The sequence below is a fragment of the Rhinatrema bivittatum genome, chromosome 16 (assembly GCF_901001135.1).
Source record: "Rhinatrema bivittatum chromosome 16, aRhiBiv1.1, whole genome shotgun sequence".
NCBI classification, from domain to species: domain Eukaryota; kingdom Metazoa; phylum Chordata; class Amphibia; order Gymnophiona; family Rhinatrematidae; genus Rhinatrema; species Rhinatrema bivittatum.
This window is the reverse complement of record NC_042630.1, coordinates 51,265,404-51,288,435: the sequence shown is the minus strand read 5'-3', so window position 1 is coordinate 51,288,435 and position 23,032 is coordinate 51,265,404. Positions and strand designations below refer to the sequence as shown.

Genomic DNA, 23,032 nt, shown 5'->3' with positions numbered 1-23,032 from the left:
CTCAAGAAGAGAAAAAGTACAATTTACAAACACACAATCAGGGTTGGAAAAATACTTTATTTTTATAATTGTGGTAGAAAATTTACATTATTTTATTTTCAAAATTAGGAATTGCTGAAGATTTCGGAAGCATTGGCACAGGATTTTGTATGCTTGGTCTACCCCTGCACTGCCACAGGAATCTTGAGGCTGGGTCCAGGAGAAAGTTATCCTTTCTGTCCATTTAGTTGCTCGGTTTACTTTCAATTCAGTTCAATGTTTATGTGCAGCATTTGAAATGTTTTTCCCCAGGCTCATAATAAGATGAAACCTTTTACTAACAGAACCCATTTTCTGCACAATCTCTTTCCAGGGCTATGAATGGCCAATGCACTGCCAATGAGTTTAAGATGACAGCCGATGAGGTGCAGGTCAGTGACTTTTACTGCTGGCGTTACATTGCAACATCTATAAAGTTCAATGACTTTTGTACTTAATATACATATCAGTTCCAGTTTCTTTTTATGCATGCATTGTAAAAGAGATGGACCTCATGGAAAATATGACGATGGTGACAGAATTCAGTATTCTGGGACTTTCCGATAAGCCTCAGCTTCAGGTTCCTCTCTTCCTGGTGTTCTTCCTTATCTATCTGATCACCCTGCTGGGAAATCTGGTAATTGTCATGGTGACCTTTGTTGATCCCAGTCTGAATAGCCCCATGTACTTCTTCCTCAGTAACCTGTCACTCACAGACATCTGCTGTACCACCAATATTGTCCCCAAACTGCTGGAGATCTTCCTCACAGGGAATAAGAGCATTTCCTATGCTGGGTGCATTGTGCAGCTCTATTTCTTCATGGGCTCTACCTGCATTGAGATTTTTCTCCTCACCACCATGGCATATGACCGATATGTTGCAGTCTGTGACCCCTTGCACTATTCACTTGTCATGAATCAGAGACTCTGTGTTCTGCTGGTTGCTTTTTCCTGGATCATTGGTTCGCTACCTTCTGGGACAATCACGGCTTCCATCACCCGCCTTTTATTCTGTGACTCTAACAAGATCAGTCATTTCTTTTGTGACCTCATGCCACTGTTAAAGCTTTCCTGCACTGATACAGCCATCACTGAGACTATAATAGTAGTTGCAATTGCACTGATACCAGTCCCTGCCTTCCTTGTGACTCTCATATCTTACACCTACATCATCTTAGCTATCCTGAGGATCAGGTCTGCCGAGGGGAAGCGTAAAGCTTTCTCCACCTGCTCCTCCCACCTCACAGTCATCTCCATGTATTATCTGTCACTGTTCTGTATGTACATGAGACCCACTTCAACATATTCCCAGGAGCAGGGTAAAATCCTGTCCGTGCTGTACACGACTGTCACCCCCATGCTGAACCCCCTCATTTACAGTCTGAGGAATAAGGAGGTAAAAAATGCATTGAGGAAAGTCATAGGGAAGTAGTTTATGAGAGCCCATGGATTTGGATTTTTAAATGGGTACTGAGCCCCCAGCCTATTTGGCTAAGATATGTTAATTTCAGCCATAGTTTAGCCAGCTCAATTTGGACCAGCAATGTTAGTGCTAGGTTTAGATGCTTAAAATTAAGTGGCTAGCACTGCCACTGACAACCAGCATTAGTCAAGTAAGTTCTTCCCCCAAACCAAAGCTTTCCCCCAAAATACCCACTTATTAAGCAACTAAATCTAATCACCTAATGAAGCTTGGCAACTCAATGGGGGGAGGAGAGAATTTTCTCCCCCAGGATTCTAGCCTCCTAATTCCAAGCCATATTGACTTCATGGTGTATAAATCAACACATGTTTATCAGACTCCAGTTTCTAGTAGGGAGCCATGAAGAAAGCTCAGAAAGAGCAGACCTAGTAAATAATTCTAAAGAAATATACAAACCTTTCAGATCAGAGAGGGATCTGTTCTCCATGATCCAGAAATGAAACCCTTGGAGCATGAGAACCAAGAAACTCTATGGAGGTCAATCGTATTCACTGGGCTCAGTGAATCCCTTTTGTCCCCTCCTCACCTGGCCAAGAGGAGAACCCTTCTCTGTCCTGACCCATAATGGGAGGAAAGACTCAGGTGTGCACACACTTTAATTTATCAGCACCACTGCAAGTTTTAGACCTTTGTGACATCAGTCCTTTGAGCTGCAGCATTGTGACATCATTCCTATTAGTTAGAGGTCATTGTGACTTAAATGTCCCATTACATTCTTAAAAATCACTCAATATTTACATAAACTGGAATCCAAAGCTCGAGCTGTCTTCTGTCTGGAATCAGGAATGGGGTGAGCTGGTGTCTTACAATATCTCAAGTCTGCACTTCTTATAAAATGATAAAATGGTTTGATAAAGTTCTCTATGTAGGTACAAATTAATAAGAATCAAATTGAGTATTGGCCAAGTCCTTGGAAGAAGATGATACCGGTGCGTTTGGTAAGGTGGTTAGACTCGGGGGGGAAAGGCTGATCCTAAAATTTCAGCTGATCCCTGTTTTGGGTCAGAAAGGAATAATTTCACACTGTGGATTGGAAGTGGGTTTAGATATTCAGTGTTTTACATCCCCTCCTGGATTATAACTTGCCGAAGTAGTCAGACAAATGGAAGAAGGTTGGACTTGACGTGCATGTGGTCATCCTATCTAATCTACTGTGTAAATCTGTACCTCTAATCCTGTTCTGCATTTGCTGCTCTCTCTATTTTAGCCTTTAATAAAGCTCCCCAGTACATATTTACTGCATACATCCCTTGTACACTATTTACCAAACATCCATCCACTGAAGATTTCTACAATGGCAGTGTTTGTAGCACTGTGTGATAATTCTGGGCACTGCTAAGTATAGACATCATCCTGTTTGCAGGATGAAAGTGAACCTTAAGTGAATTTATTTATATAAACAATTTATATTATAAATGACATTATATTTAAATTTCAGGTTCTCTTGCAGGAAATGTCCTTGAGAAGAGTGGATAAATAAAACAATCCTGTCCATGGCACTGGAAGGTGTGAGCGGTCATTATTAGTATTATTACTCACCTCTCATTCATAAACATTAAAGTGAAGTGCAACAATCTAACAGAATACAACAATAAAACAATGTGATCAATAATACATCTTACAATCAAATATAACATACAATTTATAAGATCATGAACATCTGCACAACATCCAGAAGGTCCTAATCAGAACACTTCAGCTTAAAAGTTGTCCAAAGAGCCATGTGTTGGCCAACCTACAAAAGCTGAAATTGCAAATACAATATAGTACCTTCCATAATTTAGGTTCATAATACCTAAAAGCAGTACAATGCGTGACACATAACTCTACATCCTTCATGGAAAGTAGAGCCAGTAACAACTGTTCCAAGGAGCATAAGCATCTAGTGGGTTCATAATTATGGAGCACATCTTCTAGGTATTTTGGAAAACCTAAGGAAGTATTTAAGGAGTTACATGCGTAAAGCAAACATATTATCATAGTAATCTTCAAAAGCCATTTACTGGAGTAAAGTGCACTTATTTGAATACATTTAATGGCAATTTTGAAAAGCTCACTTACTCAAGTAAATTGCATTTATTCAAGTAAAACCCAGAGTTATTCAAGTTAATGCTTTTTAAAAACAGGCTCTTAGGGATGGATTTTTAAACCCAGTCACTCATAAAATTCACAAGGTATGCACGTGGCTGGACCATGCGGGTGCCATGCGCATTTTCAGTGCAGCCTGGCCACATGCAGATCTCACGGTAAGCGTGGAAGTGCCGGGTTTGAAAAAGGGAGTGGGCCGGGATGGGGTCTGGGTAGGGCGGGGGCATGGTGAAGGTCGGCCAGGACATCACCATTAGGCACTGTCCTGGTGAAGCATGCACCAGCAGCCAGCCGGCATGTGATACTTACTTCTGCTCTGGAGGAGCAGGTAAGTGTAAAACAAAAAAAATTAGGATAGTTAGGAAGGGATTAGGGGTAGGGAGGAGAGGAGAGGAGAGGTGAAAAGGGAGGAAGGTTGGTTAGGGAACTGGGGGAGGACATACGCACGTCGGAGCATGGCTTTGACACCCCCCCCCCCCCTTGTGCACATGGGTCTGCACCCGCCCGCAAATGCGCACGTCAATATAAAATTGGGCGCACCTGTCTGCACAGGTAGCTGATTTTATAACATGCGTGTGCCAGTGCATGCGTGTTATAAAATCAGTGCATCATTTGGAATATTTATCTTTGCATGAGGACATTTAAACAGCAGTGCTAGATCCTTAAATTGAATTCTTGCCTCAATGGATAATCAGTGGAGATCCTGAGATGTGGTAGAAATGTCCAGCCTCCTATACAGGAAAAAACCTGTACTATTTACACAAAATGTGTATCACTGAGGGCACTGTCAGTTTCAGATGGACAGTCCCTTACGCCCTCTGTCCAAATAATGGTTAAAGGAGAACAGCCTCCACCTTAGACTGGGATCATGTGCAGTGGGAGGAAACACAAGGCAATCGATGAAACTGAATAATTTCTTGCATGATTATCTACGCTATGGCAACCTTCAATCTACAGGATAGGGCGGCAGCCATTTTGTTTACCAGTGATGTCACTGATGATCTTCAACAGCATAAACCCATTGAAATTCTATTACTGCTTCTACTGTTTCCTTTGAACTGTAGATTTTCAATAGATGGGCCCAATTTTAAAAAAGTAAGATACATCACTAACCTTGTGCTGAAATGACATGTACTGGTGACATGTTAGCCTTCCATAGCTGACATGATTACAGGCTCATGTGAGAGTGGTTTCCTTCAGATGCTCATAGAAACTGATTAGGTTTGTTTCACAGTAAGGCTGCTGGCTTTCTCTGAATACTCCTTGCTGAATCAGGTGACTGGCAGTCAGAAATCAAAAGACAAGACAATAAAAAGAACTTCCTTTTCTACATCCACCTCTGGGCAGGATCGACACTCGGTTCCAGGCGTGGGAGGTTAACCTCTGAACTCCCCAGTCTTTGTATTGATCACATGGTATTTTCCTTCTTATTCAGGGATATTTTATACCATTCAGTATTCTCGGGTCTTCTACAAGTAATTATGGGGCTAGTTTTCAAGAGCAAGAATTAACACAAAGTTGGCAAGGAATCTGGTAATTACTTTACAATAGGAAACAAGGCAGAAAGACTGTAACTTAAAATGAGCAGGTGGGTGCCCACAAATGCACATATATGGGTGCAAGCCCACATAGGCCAGAATTTTAAAACACACCTAGTGCATGTATGTGAGCCCCTAATTTTAAGTGGTTAAGTGCATTGTGATGCATATAGGGAAAAATAACCCATGCTGTAGTTACACGATGTTAGGTTCCATATTAGGAGCTACCACCAGGAAAAAGGTTTAGGTGTCATAGTGGAGAACACATTGAAATTGTCGGCTCAATGTGTTGCAGCAGTCAAAAAAGCAAACAGAATGTTAGGAATTATTAGGAAGGGAATGGTGAATAAAATGGAAAATGTCATAATGCCTCTATATCGCTCCATGGTGAGACCACACCTTGAATACTGTGATTAGTTCTGGTTGCCGCATCTCAAAAAAGATATAGTTGCAATGGAGAAGGTACAGAGAAGGGCAGCCAAAATGATAAAGGGGATGGAACAGCTCCCCTATGAGGAAAGACTGAAGAGGTTAGGACTGTTCAGCTTGGAGAAGAGACGGCTGAGGGGGGATATGATAGACGTCTTTAAATTCATGAGAGATCTAGAATGGGTAAATGTGAATCAGTTATTTACTCTTTCGGATAATAGAAAGACGAGGCGGCACATTTAAAACTAATCGGAGAAAGTTCTTTTTCACTCAACGCGCAATTAAACTCTGGAATTTGTTGCCAGGGGATGTGGTTAGTGCAGTTAGTGTAGCTGGTTTTAAAAAAAGGTTTGGATAAGTTCTTGGAGGAGAAGTCCATTATCTGTTATTAATCAAGTTGACTTAGGTAAGTTACTGGCACCGGCCATCCATTGCTCCTACCATGTGACAGGGGCCGACCAATGGCACCGGTAGCCCCTGTCACATGGTAAGGGCAAAGGGCCACCAACGCCATTTTGATTCCTGGTAGGCCCAATGGCCCGACAGCGGAAGATCCCTCCCGGGACCCCCGCTCGACCACCAGGGCTTTCAGTAAGTCTTGGGGGGGGATCAGGATGGTGGGGGGTGGGGTTTGTAATTAAGTAAATTTGAAGGGTTGGGGTGGATTTGTTTTTTTTTTTAATACATGTGGCTCTCCCCCCTTGCTAACCCAAAAAACAAATTTTTCCCGAATTTTGGGGAAAATCCATTTTGGGATTTGTGTCTCCCAAATCAGGATGATTTAGGCTTCCCGGCGCACACAAATGTACACCTGATTTTATAACATGCGTGCGCTGCCACGTGCATGTTATAAAATCCGGGGTCAGCGCGTGCAAGGGGATGCACACTTGTGCACCTTAAGTGCGCTGAGCCCAATGGGAGCCCCGATGGCGTTCCCTGTTACCTCCGAGGCTGCTCTGAAATCGGATCGGCCTCGGAGGGAACTTTTCTTCCACCACCCCCACTTTCCCCTCCCTTCCCCTATCTAACACACACCCCCAGCCTTTCCTAAATCCCCCCCTTCTTGTTTTATTTATTTACGCCTGCCTCTGGCAGGTGTATCTTGCACGCGCCAGCCAGCTGCCGGCGCACCATCCCCTGGCACAGCCGCTGTACCGGAGGCCTTGGTCTTGCCCCGGATCGGTGCCACGCCCATGACCCTGCCCCCTTCCCGCCCCTTTTTCAAAGCCCCGGGACATACGCACGTAACCCTTTCAAAATCTACCGCTAAGCCTGACACTTTAGATGCAACTCCAACAATGCTCTCTGCTTCCACGAGAAAGGTTAAGGGAAATTGGATTGAAAAGCATCTGAGGGCCCTGACTTTTAGTCTGGGAAACTGATAAGCACAGTGCAGCAGATACGGGCATAAGAATAAGCTTGCTGGGCAGATGGGGTGTATTATTTGGTCCTTTTTTGCTGTCATTTCTCTGGTTCCATGTTTCTCTGTTTCTATGCAATACTAATCTTTTCAGGCAACTCAGGCACAGAGCAGAAAACTTCCCTTAATTGTCTGATGGCCTTCTTGATTTCCCAGATGGACATAAACACTTTTTTCTCTGCGTCCTCTTCCCAAAGCATTTAAGACACCCGAGCTGCCCTTGCCTGATCCCTATTGGAGGAGAGGAGGCAGCCATCCTGTAACGTGCAACTTTAATGCCTTCCATGAGCTGCGCTCTACCATCAGATGCAACTTATACAGCTTTATTCAGACCCTCCTAGTCAAGAGCAGCCGAAAGAGATCACCCTGGGGTCTTTTTCCCACAAATATATTTTTCACAGAGAATGTAAAATGGGTTTATCTTGACTGAATCTATGAACTTTGATGGAGAGGAGCTGCACAGATCTGATGTGACAGGGGTACGACGGAGCCTGTTTGAAGGGACACCAGGGGACAGAGGCTGTGCACCCTTTATCAGGACATCTTCTCCAGACCCTCTGCAAGATAGAAAAGAAAAGCATTCTTTCCTCGCTCTCTATTCCTTCTAATCATGAAGGTTTTAGGAAGGATCCCTTCTCTCTAAACAGAGAAGCGCTGTGTTTTCAAGGGGAACTGTGAGTATTACACTTTCAACAATTACATTTTATTTAACTTAAATAGACATTTCTATTCTGCTTTTACAAGGAGTTTCTGTGTTCAAAATGGATGACAGACATCGGTGAATACATTAGTAGTGTAAACATGCTTTCTTCAAAACAATTTACAAACGTTATTAAAAGGGATGGGCCCAAGAAATACGAAGGTAGGCGATCTAAAAAAGCCTTTAGGAAAACAAAATGCCTGGGTCTTTTTCAAATCATTATTGGAGTAGAGACGTGTTTAAAATATACAGCTGCTGCCTCAAGGTGGTTTAAATTCATAAACCACTATTCTTAGTAAATTGAATCATCTACTCTTGAAAAGAGTAGAGACCATGTACCCAATGGTGGAGTGCAAGGCGCAATGAGATGATTCAATTTCATCAAGCTATGATGGGGTCCGAATGAGACAAGATTTATTACCACTGCGGATCATTTACTAAGAATAGTGGTTTATGAATTTCAAACCACCTTAACAAATTTGAGTCCAATGAGGGTTTAAGCCCCTGAGGCAGCAGCTGTATATTTTAAACACATCTCTACTCCAATAAAGATTTGAAAAAGACCCAGGCATCTATCCTTTTTGTTTTCCAAATGTTATTAAAATACATAATTTACAAAAGCTTTCCTCATCAGACAAATAACAGATGAAGATTAATCTGATTAATATGCAACTATGTAAGTGAATAACACATACAATACAATATATTGTTTGCACTGGTCTTAAAGTGGTGAACTCAAAATATTATGAACTTGTGAGTTCTAATCAACATTCTACCTTTGCTTGTTTGACCCTCAGGGGAGTCACTTTATCTCCCTGTGCCTCAGCTCTAATCCCCGGCTCTGTCACTTACTATGTGTGTGTGACTTCAGGGGAATCACTTTATCAACCTGTGCCTCAGTTCTAATCCCCGGCTCTGTCACTAACTCTGTGTGTGTGACCTTTATGTTAGTGCAGGGTTTCACAGCCTGTCAGATTTTCAGGATATCCACAATGAATATACATGACATATTTGCATATGCTGGGTCTTTAGTGTATGCAGATCTATCTCATGCATATTCATTGTGGATATCCTGAAAACCTGATGGGCTATGGGGTTCCCAGGACAGGTTTGGGATGCCCTGCCTTAGCGATTCTCTCACTCACCTTCATCTCTAATCTCTGACTCTTTTTCTCTCTCGGGTAAGTTGTGTATTTGAAATTTCCATATTTTGATAATTCTCAGAAACATTATGAGGGAATAGCAGTAAGGATGATCACATAATTCAGTGGTGTATCAGTGGGAGGGAGCAAAGATCGAATCAGAAATCACAGCTGCAGTTACCACCAGTAAAAGCTTTTAAAAATTTTGATTACAAGAAAAATCTTTTACAACAGCAATTCTGAAGTTGTGGAATGAGTTTCCTGGGGCGCTAAGAGAAGAACGAGATCTGAAGTTTCAAAGAGCTCTGAAAAGACAGCTGGTGAGCAGCAGCAGTAAATAAAGGTGACTGAAGGGGCTAACCTGGGCTGTTAGGCGAGGGACACAGCACATACACTCTCAACATTTCAATTATTTTAAGTATTTTAATTATGTGTGCAGATTTTTGTTCTGTTCTCTTTTTAGTTTTATTGTAACTGAAGTGTATTATGATATTGATTGTATATCGCTTTGAGCGATTCCTAAATGTTTTTAAATAAATAAATAAATAAATATTGCAAATGCCCACCCACTTGTCTTCCAGCACAGGCATCAGCAGTGTGGGAGAGAACAGAATATCAGGGGTGTAAAATGGTTCAGGAGTCAGGAAATCCCCTACAAGTGGTTTGTCCTGGATCCCAAAGAAGCTGACAGATTGGAGCTCTTTCCCATTAATATTTGGTGAAGGTCTATCTAGATCTGAAGGGAAGGGGGATATCTCCCAGTTAACAGGAGAGCAACCAATGCCAGCCATAGAGATGAAGCTGCTTCCTCAGGAGCAAACATACAATGGCAATAATACTTGCATTTGTCATTCCCAGTGTAACAAACATTAACGATCCCTTTTATGTGCACCACAGTCTCTCTAAACAGCATGCAGGACAGAGGCTCATGAGGCATTTGGAATGCAAGTGTTATTACAATTGTATGCTCACCGCTAGTGGTGTTTCACATTGCACGGCCAAGCGTGACAGCTGATAAGTTGCAGAAGAGAGACACTCACTGCTGGCCCTTCATTGCAACATCTGTAAGGTTCAGGGACACTGAGGACTAGGCCACAGAGCTCAGTGGAAGGATCATCACCCAGGACTCCCAGGGATGCTGGCCTGATCCTCAGGAAGGGAAACAAATTGTAAGGAAGTTTACTTAATGTACACATTTCGGATTTTTACTTTTAACCTTGATAGGAGAGATGAACCCAATGGACATGGAAAATATGACAATGGTGAAAGAATTCCTTATTCTGGGACTTTCTGATAATCCCCAGCTGCAGGTTCCTCTCTTCCTGGTCTTCCTGCTCATCTACCTGATCACCCTGCTGGGGAACCTTGTGATTATCACAGTGACCTGTGCTGACCCCCGCCTGCACACCCCCATGTACTTCTTCCTCAGTAACCTGGCATTCACAGACATCTGCTGCACCTCCACCATCACCCCAAAACTGCTGGAGATCTTCCACTCAGGGGATAAGACCATTTCCTATGTTGGGTGCATTTTGCAGTTGTTTTTCTTCATGGGCCATGCCTGTACTGAAGCCTTCCTTCTTACCACCATGGCTTATGACCGCTATGTGGCAGTCTGTGACCCCTTACACTATTTGCTCATCATGAATCGCAGAGTCTGTGTCCTGCTGGCCGTAACCTCCTGGATCACTGGATTTCTGAACTCTATGACAGTAACAGCTTCTATCACTCGCCTTTCATTCTGTGATTCCAACCAAATTAATCATCTCTTCTGTGATCTCATGCCACTGTTAAAGCTTTCCTGCACTGACACGGCCACCACACAAACCACATTGTTTGTTGAATCTGCTTTCATGCCAGTGCCTGCCTTCCTTGTGACTCTTACTTCTTACATCTACATCATCTCAGCTATCCTGAGGATCCGCTCTGCAGAGGGGAAGCGTAAAGCTTTCTCCACCTGCTCCTCCCACCTCACTGTTGTTTCCATGTTTTATTTGTCAGTGTTCTGTATGTACCTGAGACCCACCTCGACATACTCCCAGGAACAGGGTAAATTCCTGTCTGTGGTGTACACAACTGTCACCCCTATGCTGAATCCCATCATTTACAGTCTGAGGAACAAGGAGATAAAAAATGCATTAAGGAAACTCATAGAGAAGTAGCTTCTGGAATAATGGTGCAGGAATGTTTGTAAAAAAAATGATGTGGGTAGACATGTTTTTATCTGCATAAGGTGGCCTTGTAAAGACAACTCAGTCTTCTCCATCATTCAACACAAATGAGTTAGATGATTGTTCAAAAAACTCTGAAAAGAACAAACACTGTTAATTTTTACATTTTTTTTCATGCAAAAAAAAGCCCACCTCAGCTAATGTTTCTGCAGTCCTGCATCAGGTGGAACACATACTGAATAAGGTGCCCATATTCAGATCTGTCACAATCTCACAGAGTTCGAAGAAGATGGTAACCTGTTTCAAACTCCATGAGATGGTGAGAGATGCAGACCTGTGCACCTTATCCAGCTAACTTTTTTCTTACTTTGTTCCACCTGATGCAGGATTGCCAATACATTAGTGTTGGAGTTTTATTTGTACAAAAAACATTTTTTAAGTTTTATTTTTTTCATAGTTTTCTGGACAATCCATCTAATACAAGACTGGGTCATCTTTACAAGACCAGTGATTTGTCTCATTATTGCTTATAATTTTCCTGGCTTGCTGATACCCCTTATTATGTGTTTATTTATTTATTTATTTATAAACTGCAATATCCAACATTCTAAGAGTAGCAAATCACCTGGACCAGATGGCATGCATCCTAGGTTACTGAAGGAACTAAAAAATGAAATTTCTAATCTATTAGTTAAAATTTGTAACCTATCATTAAAATCATCCATTGTGCCTGAAGACTGGAGGGTGGCCAATGTAACCCCAATATTTAAAAAGGGTTCCAGAGGCCATCTGGCTAACTATAGACCAGTGAGCCTGACTTCAGTGCTGGGAAAAATAGTGGAAACTATTCTCGAGATCAAAATCATAGAGCATATAGAAAGACATGCTTTAATGGAACACAGTCAACATGGATTTATCCAAGGGAAGTCTTGCCTAACAAATAAACATGTGGATAAAGGTAAACAGGTAGAAGTAGTGTATATGGATTTTCAGAAGGCGTTTGACAAAGTCCTTCATGAGAGACTTCTAAGAAAACTAAAAAGTCATGGGATAGGAGGCAATATCTTTTTGTGGATTACAAACTGGTTAAAAGACAGGAAACAGATTAGGGATGTGAATCGTTTTAGGACGATTAAAATTATCGTCCGATAATTTTAATATCGTCTTAAACCGTTATGGAACACAATACAATAGAGATTCTAACGATTTATCGTTATAAATCATTAGAATCGTGAGCCGGCACACTAAAACCCCCTAAAACCCACCCCCGACCCTTTAAATTAAATCCCCCACCCTCCCGAACCCCCCCCAAATGACTTAAATAACCTGCGGGTCCAGCGGCGGTCCGGAACGGCAGCGGTCCGGAACGGGCTCCTGCTCCTGAATCTTGTTGTCTTCAGCCGGCGCCATTTTCCAAAATGGCGCCGAAAAATGGCGGCGGCCATAGACGAACACGATTGGACGGCAGGAGGTCCTTCCGGACCCCCGCTGGACTTTTGGCAAGTCTCGTGGGGGTCAGGAGGCCCCCCACAAGCTGGCCAAAAGTTCCTGGAGGTCCAGCGGGGGTCAGGGAGCGATTTCCCGCCGCGAATCGTTTTCATACGGAAAATGGCGCCGGCAGGAGATCGACTGCAGGAGGTTGTTCAGCGAGGCGCCGGAACCCTCGCTGAATGACCTCCTGCAGTCGATCTCCTGCCGGCGCCATTTTCCGTACGAAAACGATTCGCGGCGGGAAATCGCTCCCTGACCCCCGCTGGACCTCCAGGAACTTTTGGCCAGCTTGTGGGGGGCCTCCTGACCCCCACGAGACTTGCCAAAAGTCCAGCGGGGGTCCGGAAGGACCTCCTGCCGTCCAATCGTGTTCGTCTATGGCCGCCGCCATTTTTCGGCGCCATTTTGGAAAATGGCGCCGGCTGAAGACAACAAGATTCAGGAGCAGGAGCCCGTTCCGGACCGCTGCCGTTCCGGACCGCCGCTGGACCCGCAGGTTATTTAAGTCATTTGGGGGGGGGTTCGGGAGGGTGGGGGATTTAATTTAAAGGGTCGGGGGTGGGTTTTAGGGGGTTTTAATGTGCCGGTTTTGCGATTTTTCGATTTTTCACGATTTTTCATGATTTTTCACGATATTTTACCCCCCCAAACGGCAACAATACGATTCCCTCCCCCTCCCAGCCGAAATCGATCGTTAAGACGATCGAGGACACGATTCACATCCCTAAAACAGAGTAGGATTAAATGGTCAATTTTCTCAGTGGAAAACGGTAAACAGTGGAGTGCCTCAGGGATCTGTACTTGGACCGGTGCTTTTCAAATTATATATAGATGATCTGGAAAGGAATATGATGAGTGAGGTTATCAAATTTGTGGATGATACAAAATTATTCAGAGTAATTAAATCACAAGCGGATTATGATACATTACAGGAGGAATTTGCAAGACTGGAAGATTGGGCATCCAAGTGGCAGATGAAATTTAATGTGGACAAGTGCAAGGTGTTGCATATAGGGAAAAATAACCGTTGCTGTAGTTACACAGTGTTAGGTTCCATGTTAGGAGCTACCACCCAGAAAAAAGCTCTAGGCATCATAGTGGATAATACTTTAAAATTGTCAGCTGAGTGTGCTGCAGCAGTCAAAAAAGCAAACAGAATGTTAGGAATTATTAGGAAGGGAATGGTTAATAAAACGGAAAATGTCATAATGCCTCTGTATCGCTCCATGGTGAGACTGCACCTTGAATTCTGTGTACAATTCTGGTAGCCACATCTCAAAAAATATATAGTTGCGTTGGAGAAGGTAAAAAGAAGGGCAACCAAAATGATAAAGGGGATGGAACAGCTCCCCTATGAGGAAAGGCTGAAGAGGTTAGGGCTGTTCAGCTTGGAGAAGGGACGGCTGAGAGGGGACATGATAGAGGTCTTTAAGATCATGAGAGGTCATGAATGAGTAGATGTGAATCAGTTATTTACATTTTCAGATAATAGAAGGACTAGGGGGCATTCCATGAAGTTAGCAAGTAGCACATTTAAGACTAATTGGAGAAAATTATTTTTCACTCAATGCACAATTAAGCTTTGGAATTTGTTGTCAGAGGATGTGGTTAGTGCAGTTAGTGTAGCTGGGTTCAAAAAAGGTTTGGATAAGTTCTTGGAGGAGAGGTCCATTAACTGCTATTAATCAAGTTTACTTAGGGAATAGCCACTGCTATTAATTGCATCAGTAGCATGGGATCTACTTAGGGGTAGATTTTACAAATTTGCCCACATGCATACTTTTGTTCACGCACCAGGCGCAAACAAGAGTATGCCGGGTTTTAATAGATACGCGTGTAGCCACGCATATCCATTAAAATATGGGGTCGGCACGCGCAAGGCTGCCCAAAATTGGCAGCCTGCATGCGCCGAGCCATGCAGCCTGCTTCCGTTCCCTCTGAGGCCGCTCCGAAATCAGAGCGGCCTCGGAGGGAACTTTCCTTCTGCCTCCCCCCACCTTCCCCTCCCTTCCCCTCCCTAACCCACCCCCCAGCCCTATCTAATCCCCCTACCTCTTGTTGTACAAGTTATGCCTGCCCGAAGCAGGTGTAAGTTGTGCGCACTGGGCCGGCCACTGGCGTGCGATACCCAGGCCTGGGAGCCGTTTCGGCTTCTTATGGCCTGGATTGGCCACTGTTGGAAACAGGATGCTGGGCTTGATGGACCCTTGGTCTGACCCAGCATGGCAATTTCTTATGTTCATATATTCTTATACACAAAGTAAAACATTCATAATAAATGCAAAATAAAACCTAACAACATTAACAGATCAGATAAAACTGATAAAGGGAGCAACAACACAACTGAAACACAACAACAATAACACAACAACTGCTCCCAGTCCAGTGCAAACTGTCCTATTTAAAAGCCTGTCTAAATAAAAAGGTCTTGAACTGTTTCTTAAAAGGCTCTATTCTCCACTGTAAAAGGTATCAGGCCAGCGATGGAAAAGGTCCTATCCCTCATCTCAGCCAAACACACTTAACTTTATTGACTGCCCATCAAGCATATTCTGGCCAAATGATCTTAAATTCTGAGATGGCAGGTAAAGCTTTTGAGAAGATCTAAAAGATTCTGTAGCCCCTGCACTGAATGGCCTTATGAATCAAAATTAGGATTTTAAATGTAATACCGAAGTGAACGGGTAACCATGAAAGGACCAGGGTTATATGTTCCCTTAGCTCTGCTCCTTGCGGCAGCATTTTGGACAAGCTGTAATGCTTTAACTGTTGTAGCCGGTGATCCTCAATACACAGAATTGCCATAGTCTCATGGCCAATCACAGAACGTGCTCTGCATCCACAATAGCTGCTCATTAAGGGAACATTTTTATTTGTAGTACAAAAGCTTGCAAAACTGTTCCTAGTACATATGAAGCCAGGGCCTTGATAATTCTCTCTGCTTGCTGTTTTTTACTTATATCATTGTGAGATAGTTCCAGCTCTTCTGTTGAATTTTGCTTATCTGTGTAAAACATTTTTGTTTAAATTGTGCCCTGTGTGCAGCAGATAGTCCGCATGCTCTATGACACAGTGCAGCCCAGATGCGGCCAGGGGAAGGCAGAGTAAAGCGTGCATGGGAATCTCATTTTGGAATTCCCCTCCATCACCTTGATCTGCACACGTTGCCCTTTCTCCAAAGCAGGAGCAAAGCATGCGGGCACAGAAGGATCCACATCCCCCACCGATCACCAATTTCCAAAAGGATGCTCCATTTCATTCATTTATTTTCATTTATTAAAACTTTCTATCCCACCTGTCAAATGTTATCCAGGTGGTGAACAAAATAAAAAAAAAGCTCTGTGAGGAGTTTCCCCTTAGAAATGCGCTTGCAGGTGCATAGTGTAATGCACCCATAAACTTAAGGGCAGCCTCAGAAGAATAAAGATTGTATGTTAACTCCCACATCTAGCACAACCATCCATCTCATCCTCCTGCCCAGCCCAGCACTCTCAGCCCTCCTCTGGCCTTGATCAGTCCCAGCAGTCTCATCTCTCATCCCCCTGCATGACCCCAGCAGCTTCATCCCTCCTTCAATCTTCCCTGCCCAATAGGAACCCAGTACTCTCAGCCCACATCCCCCCTGCATGACCCCAGCAGCTTCATCCCTCCTTCAATCTTCCCTGCCCAATAGGAACCCAGTACTCTCAGCCCACATCCCCCCTGCATGACCCCAGCAGCTTCATCCCTCCTTCAATCTTCCCTGCCCAATAGGAACCCAGGACTCTCAGCCCTCATCCCCCTGCATGACCCCACCAGCTTCATCCCTCCTTCAATCTTCCCTACCCAATAGGAACCCAGGACTCTCATTCCTCATCCCCCCTGCATGACCCCAGCAGCTTCATCCTTCCTTCAATCTTTCCTACCCAATAGAAACCCAGTACTCTCATTCCTCATCCCCCTGCAAGACCCCAGCAGCTTCATCCCTCCTTCAATCTTCCCTGCCCAATAGGAACCCAGTACTCTCATTCCTCATCCCCCTGCATGACCCCAGCAGCTTCATCCCTCCTTCAATCTTCCCTGCCCAATAGGAACCCAGTACTCTCATTCCTCACCCCCCTGCATGACCCCAGCAGCTTCGTCCCTCCTTCAATCTTCCCTGCCCAATAGGAACCCAAGACTCTCAGCCCTCATCCCCCTGCATGACCCTACCAGCTTCATCCCTCCTTCAATCTTCCCTGCCCAATAGGAACCGAGGACTCTCATCCCTCATCCCCCTGCATGACCCCAGCAGCTTCATCCCTCCTTCAATCTTCCCTGCTCAATAGGAACCCAGTACTCTCATTCCTCATCCCTCCTGCATGACCCCAGCAGCTTCGTCCTTCCTTCAATCTTCCCTGCCCAATAGGAACCCAGGACTCTCATCCCTCATCCCCCATGCTTGACCCCAGATGTTTCAGCCCTCCTCCCCCATGACTCCCAACAGTCTCATCCCTTCTTTCCTCTCCCAAACCCAACTCAAACAGAGGAGACTCCAGTTTCTGGTAGAGATCCATGCAGTGAGAAAGCTTGGGGTGATCCTCCTTTTAATACAGAAACGAGCCCTCTCCTGTCCACAGCCATCGACGATGACCCCACATGAGGTCTTGGACGTCCGCTTCCACAACCGTAGATGGGAATACCTACTGGCGTGGGAGGGCTGCGGTGATGAAGATAACACCTGGGAACCCAGCCGCAATATCCTTGACAAGAACCTATTGCAGCAGTTCCATCAGGACCACCCAGGAAAACCGGGGCCTCTCAAGAGGGGCTGTAAAGGGGGGGGTACTGTTGCGGTCTCTGCCGCTTCCCCTTCACTAGGTCTGAACAGTGCCTACCTCCGCTGCTGGAAACGCCGCGTTCCGCGTGGCTGGGACCCCGGCGGCGCTGCCTGCTCCACGTGGCGGCCGCCATTGCTTGCCCGTCTCCCCGCTGCCTCGCACACGCGCGAGGATGCCCACTTTGTGCGCACAGCTCCCGGAAGTCTGGCCCCGCCTCTGCTGATGATGCCACGCCCTAAGCCCGATATAACCGGCGTCCGGTCTCCCTCTCCTTGCCTTGCAACGAGGTTCACTACTGCCTAGTAGTTCTGAGTTGCGCTTCGTCTGTTCCTCGTTCCTGACTTGACCTTTGGACTGCCTTTGACTTCGCTTCAGCCTGCCGCCTGCCTCTGACCTTGGTTCGTTCCCGACTTCACTTCAGCCTGCTTCAGACTCCATTCCAGTCTACAGCCTGCTTCAGTCCACAGCCTGCTACAGACTCCATTCCAGTCTTCAGCCTGCTTCAGTCCACAGCCTGCTTCAGACTCCATTCCAGTCTACAGCCTGCTTCAGTCCACAGCCTGCTACAGACTCCATTCCAGTCTTCAGCCTGCTTCAGTTCCAGCTTTCTACAGACTCTGCTTCAGTGTCCGGTTAGTTACAGTTCCCGCTGCCGCCTGCTGCCCTGTCTGGTCCTCCGCCTGTACAGCCGGTCCACGGACTATCTTATACTTTTGGACTTCCTATACTACAGTTCCGGCCTAGGCCTTTCCTGCCACTGGACATTGAGCCTATTCCCCAAGTCCCAAGGTTCCAGGACCCTACGGGCTCCTCCTGGAGGGCTCCTGGTTCCCGGGTGAACACCGCCAGCCTGTGGCTCCGCCTCCTGGCCTACCCTGTCATCCTAGGTGGGCCGGCCCAAGGGTCCACTACCTCGCCTGCAGTATCCGACTGCAACAATAGGAGTATACTACCATCCACCTGGACAAAATGGTCAGAAAGATGATGAAATGCTAAGAGAAATCAGGGAGCTAACCAATTTGGCAGTGCAATAATAATGGGAGATTTCAATTATTCAATATTGACTGAGTAAATGTAACATCAGGACTTGCTAGAAACATAAAGTTCCTGGATATCATAAATGACTGCTTCATGGAGCAATTGGTTCAGGAACCAACAAGAGAGGGAGCTATTTTAGATTTAATTCTTAGTGGAACACAAGATTTGGTGAGAGAAGTAATGGTGGTGGGGCCACTTGGCAACAGTGATCATAACATGATCAAATTTAAACTAATAACTGGAAGGGGGACAATAAGTAAATCTGCAGCTCTAACACTAAACTTTCAAAAGAGAAACTTTGATAAAATGAGGAAAATAGAAAAAAACTGAAAGGTGCTGCTGCAAAGGTTAAAAGTGTTCAACAGGCATGGACATTGTTTAAAAATACAATCCTAGAGGCGCAATCCATATGTATTCCACACATTAAGAAAGGTGGAAGGAAGGGAGGCGGAGGAGAGTGGTGGATTCCCCTTAATTTACCTGAGAACTTATTTCCTGAGCAGTGAGGAATGGGGGGAGATGAGCTCTCTGGCCCCCTCAACGGAACAACTACTGCCCCACCTTCCTGCTGACATCATCCAGGGGTGACTGGCTAAACGTTAAAAGCCAGCCCCCTGCAGTGGAATTTTGAGGCGGAGGAGAGAGGTGGATTCCCCTTAATTTACCTGAGAACTTATTTCCTGAGCGGTGAGGAACAGGGGGAGACGAGCTCTCTGGCCCCCTCGACAGAACAACTACTGCTCCGCCTTCCTGCTGACATCATCCAGGGGTGACTGGCTAAACATTAAAAGCCAGCCCCCTGCAGTGGACTTTTGAGGTGGAGGAGAGAGGTGAATTCCTCTTAATTTACCTGAGAACTTATTTCCTGAGCGGTGAGGAATGGGGGGAGACGAGCTCTCTGGCCTCCTCGACGGAACAACTACTGCTCCGCCTTCCTGCTGATGTCATCCAGGGGTGACTGGCTAAACGTTAAAAGCCAGCCCCTGCAGTGGACTTTAGAGGTGGAGGAGAGAGGTGGATTCCCCTTAATTTACCTGAGAACTTATTTCCTGAGCGGTGAGGAATGGGGGGAGACGAGCTCTCTGGCCCCCTCGACGGAACAACTACTACCCCACCTTCCTGCTGATGTCATCCAGGGGTGACTGGCTAAATGTTAAAAACCAGCCCCCTGTGGCACTTGCCGACGCCAGCGCGTCGCCAAAGAGGCGCGCGGCTTTGTGGGAGTTCTCAACGAATATTTTCATTATGACTAAATGATCTGGAACACCACATAGTGAGTAAAGTTTAACTACTTATTAATCCTCTGTACCTAAGCCTCCATCCAGGAAAGAAATTTTGGTAACAAGAGAGTGATTTGAAGAGGGCTCTTGAACTTTATTTACTCAAATGCCTCATACAAAAAGGAAGGCTAAAATAAGGGAGATGATGGCTTCATATCCCTTGATTGAGCCTTCCCAATTACAAATATCAGCCTTCTTCTCTCCAACACATGATGCTGTGTTGAAGGCTATTGAAGAGTTAGGCATAAAGCAGATGTCTGCTCTTCCAGCCGAGACATCCTTGAGCCCCGGGGCTCCGAGAACCCCTCCTCCACCTCTGTCTACTTCTATGGACTTTTTAAGTTCAGATGTAATACAAGGGGATATGAGAGGAGAGGACCCTGCTGAAGAGGGAAACGGGGAAAGAAGAGAAAGTGTGGGGATTTCTCTACAATTGGAAAAACCAGTTCAAATTATGATGGAATCTCTCTGGGCTGCTATTAAGTCATTAGAGATGGCTATTCTCAATTTAATCAAAATCACAACGGACTCTAAACAATGAGTTTTGAATATTGAGACTTCTATTGCTAATGTGGAAAAGGATAAAGAACAGATGAAAGTTAGAATTGATAAATTAGAAACTTGTCATCAAAAATTCACTAAGTCTGAAATTCTTTATGATAAGAGGTAAGAATTTATTGAAAATTCACTGAAATATTTAAACCTCAGAGTGTTAAATTTTCCTAAACATACTTTAGTAACACCACACGATATGTTTAAAGAATATTTGTCATGTACTGAAAATACCACAGCAGGCTCTACCTGCATTTTCTAAAATATATTATGTTGCAACTAAAGAAAGTACATCTATTAGCAAACCAGGAGAATCTCCATTAAATTTAACAGCTTTAATTGAGGCTACACCTGAGGATAAAATATCTTTCAGGGCTACATTGCATGTAACTTTTGTTTTTGCTGCAGAAAGGGATACCGTATTTCGCCTTTACATGCGGAATAGAAATGATCTTTTCCATGGAGAAAAAATTTGGATATACCCAGATCTCTCTAAAGCTACACAAATTAGAAGGAAAAAAATTCTTGGCGATTAAACAAGAAGTAGAGAGTAAAGGTGGTGAAATGATCATTAAATTCCCATGCAGATGTGAATTAACATACCTTGATCAGAAATATGTTTTTTTAAAATCTCACAGCTACGAACTTTTCTTGATTCCCAAACCCAATTGTCTCCAGCTAGAGGATCAGAGCAATAGTATTGGAAAATTCATGTGTTCTCTTTAAATTCAATTGTTCATATTGCCTTTATCCACTTTAAATAATTATTTTTTTCTTTCCTGGAATTTGCCTTTGCTTTAAAATACAGATTTAATTTCCCACTGTATTAATTTCTTTTGGAGATATACCTTTCTGTATTTAAATTTCATGATCACTTGCTTGATTGTATAAATGAAATTGCATAAATAAAAAAAAAAAAAAAAAAAGAAAGAAAGGAGGAAGGAAGGCAAAACAATTACCGTCATGGTTAAAAGGTGAGGTGAAAGAGGCTATTTTAGCTAAAATAACATCCTTCAAAAATTGGAAGAAGGATCCATCTGAAGGAAATAGGATAAAAGATAAGCATTGCCAAGTTAAGTGTAAAACATTGATAAGACAGGTGAAGAGAGAATTTGAAATGAAGTTGGCCATAGAGTTAAAAATTCATAATAAAAACTTTTTAAAATATATCCGAAGCAAGAAACCTGTGAGGGAGTCAGTAGGACTATTAGATAACCAAGGGGTTAAAGGGGCTCTTAAGGAAGATAAGGCCATTGCAGAAAGACTGAATTAATTCTTTGCTTCCGTGTTTACTAATGAGGATGTTGGGGAGATACCAGTTCCTGAGATGGGTTTCAGGGGTGATGAGTCAGAAGAACTATACAAAATCACTGTGAACCTGGAAGATGTAGTGGGCCAGATTGACAAAATAAAGAGTGGCAAATCACCTGGACCAGATGGCATGTATCCTAAGGTACTGAAGGGACTAAAAAATGAAATTTCAGACCTATTAGTAAAAATTTGTAACCTATCATTAAAATCATCCATTGGATTACAAACTGGTTAAAAGACAGGAAACAGAGAGTAGGAATAAATGGTCAATTTTCTCAGCGGGAAAGGGTAAACAGTGGAGTGCCTCAGGGATCTGTACTTGGACCAGTGTTTTTCAATATATATATATAAATGATATGGAAAGGAATACGATGAGTGAGGTTATCAAATTTGTGGATGATACAAAACTATTCAGAATAGTTAAATCACAAGCAGACTGTGATACATTACAGGAGGACCTTGCAAGACTGGAAGATTGGGCATCCAAATGGCAGATGAAATTTAATGTGGACAAGTGCAAGGTGTTGCATATAGGGAAAAATAACCCTTGCTGTAGTTACATGATGGGTTCCATATTAGGAACTACAACCCAGGAAAAAGATCTAGGTATCATAGTGGATAACACATTGAAATCATCAGCTCAGTGTGCTGCAGCAGCCAAAAAAGCAAACAGAATGTTAGGAATTATTAGGAAGGGAATGGTTAATAAAACGGAAAATGTCATAATGCCTCTATATCGCTCTATGGTGAGACCGCACCTTGAATACTATGTACAATTCTGGTCGTCACATCTCAAAAAAAAATATAGTTGTGATGGAGAAGGTTCAGAGAAGGGCGACGAAAATGATAAAGGGGGATGGAACAGATCCCCTATGAGGAAAGGCTGAAGAGGTTAGGGCTGTTCAGCTTGGAGAAGAGACGGCTGAGGGGGGATATTATAGAGGTCTTTAAGATCATGGGAGGTCTTGAACAAGTAGATGTAAATCGGTTATTTATACTTTCGAATAATAGAAGGACTAGAGAGCATTCCATGAAGTTAGCAAGTAGCACATTTAAGACTAATCAGAGAAAATTATTTTTCACCACGCACAATAAAGGTCTGGTATTTGTTGCCAGAGGATGTGGTTAGTGCAGTTAGTGTAGCTGTGTTTAAAAAAGGATTGGATAAGTTCTTGGAGGAGAAGTCCACTAACAGCTATTAATCAAGTTTACTTAGGGAATAGCCACTGCTATTAATTGCTTCAGTAGCATGGGATCTTCTTAGTGTTTGGGTAATTGCCAGGTTCTTGTGGCCTAGTTTGGCCTCTAGAAACAGGATGCTGGGCTTGATGGACCCTTGGTCTGACCCAGCATGGCAATTTCTTATGTTCTTATGTTCAGTGAATAAGTGAGCTTGATATTGAAAGCCATTTATCTGGATAACATTTGAGTTATACAGATAAATGCCTATTCTGAATATTACAGGCACTTATCCATCTAAATTTGCTTGACCTGCTATAATTTAGACAGATAATGGTGGAGCATTTCAGGGACATTCTGGGGTGTAGCTGTGAAACCTAAATAACTTGTTTG

The 23,032-nt window shown here is 43.8% G+C and overlaps 2 protein-coding genes across 2 annotated transcripts; both read left to right on the top strand.

Annotated features, from left to right (window-relative positions):
* The first annotated feature begins 532 nt into the window (after nt 1–532).
* Nucleotides 533–1,450, top strand: LOC115077666 (olfactory receptor 13G1-like). The gene has a single exon (XM_029579962.1). The coding sequence runs from the start codon at nt 533–535 to the stop codon at nt 1,448–1,450; it is 918 nt and encodes a 305-aa protein (XP_029435822.1).
* An 8,606-nt stretch (nt 1,451–10,056) lies between these two features.
* On the top strand, nt 10,057–10,980 carry LOC115077665 (olfactory receptor 5B21-like). The gene has a single exon (XM_029579961.1). The coding sequence runs from the start codon at nt 10,057–10,059 to the stop codon at nt 10,978–10,980; it is 924 nt and encodes a 307-aa protein (XP_029435821.1).
* The last annotated feature ends 12,052 nt before the right edge of the window (nt 10,981–23,032 follow it).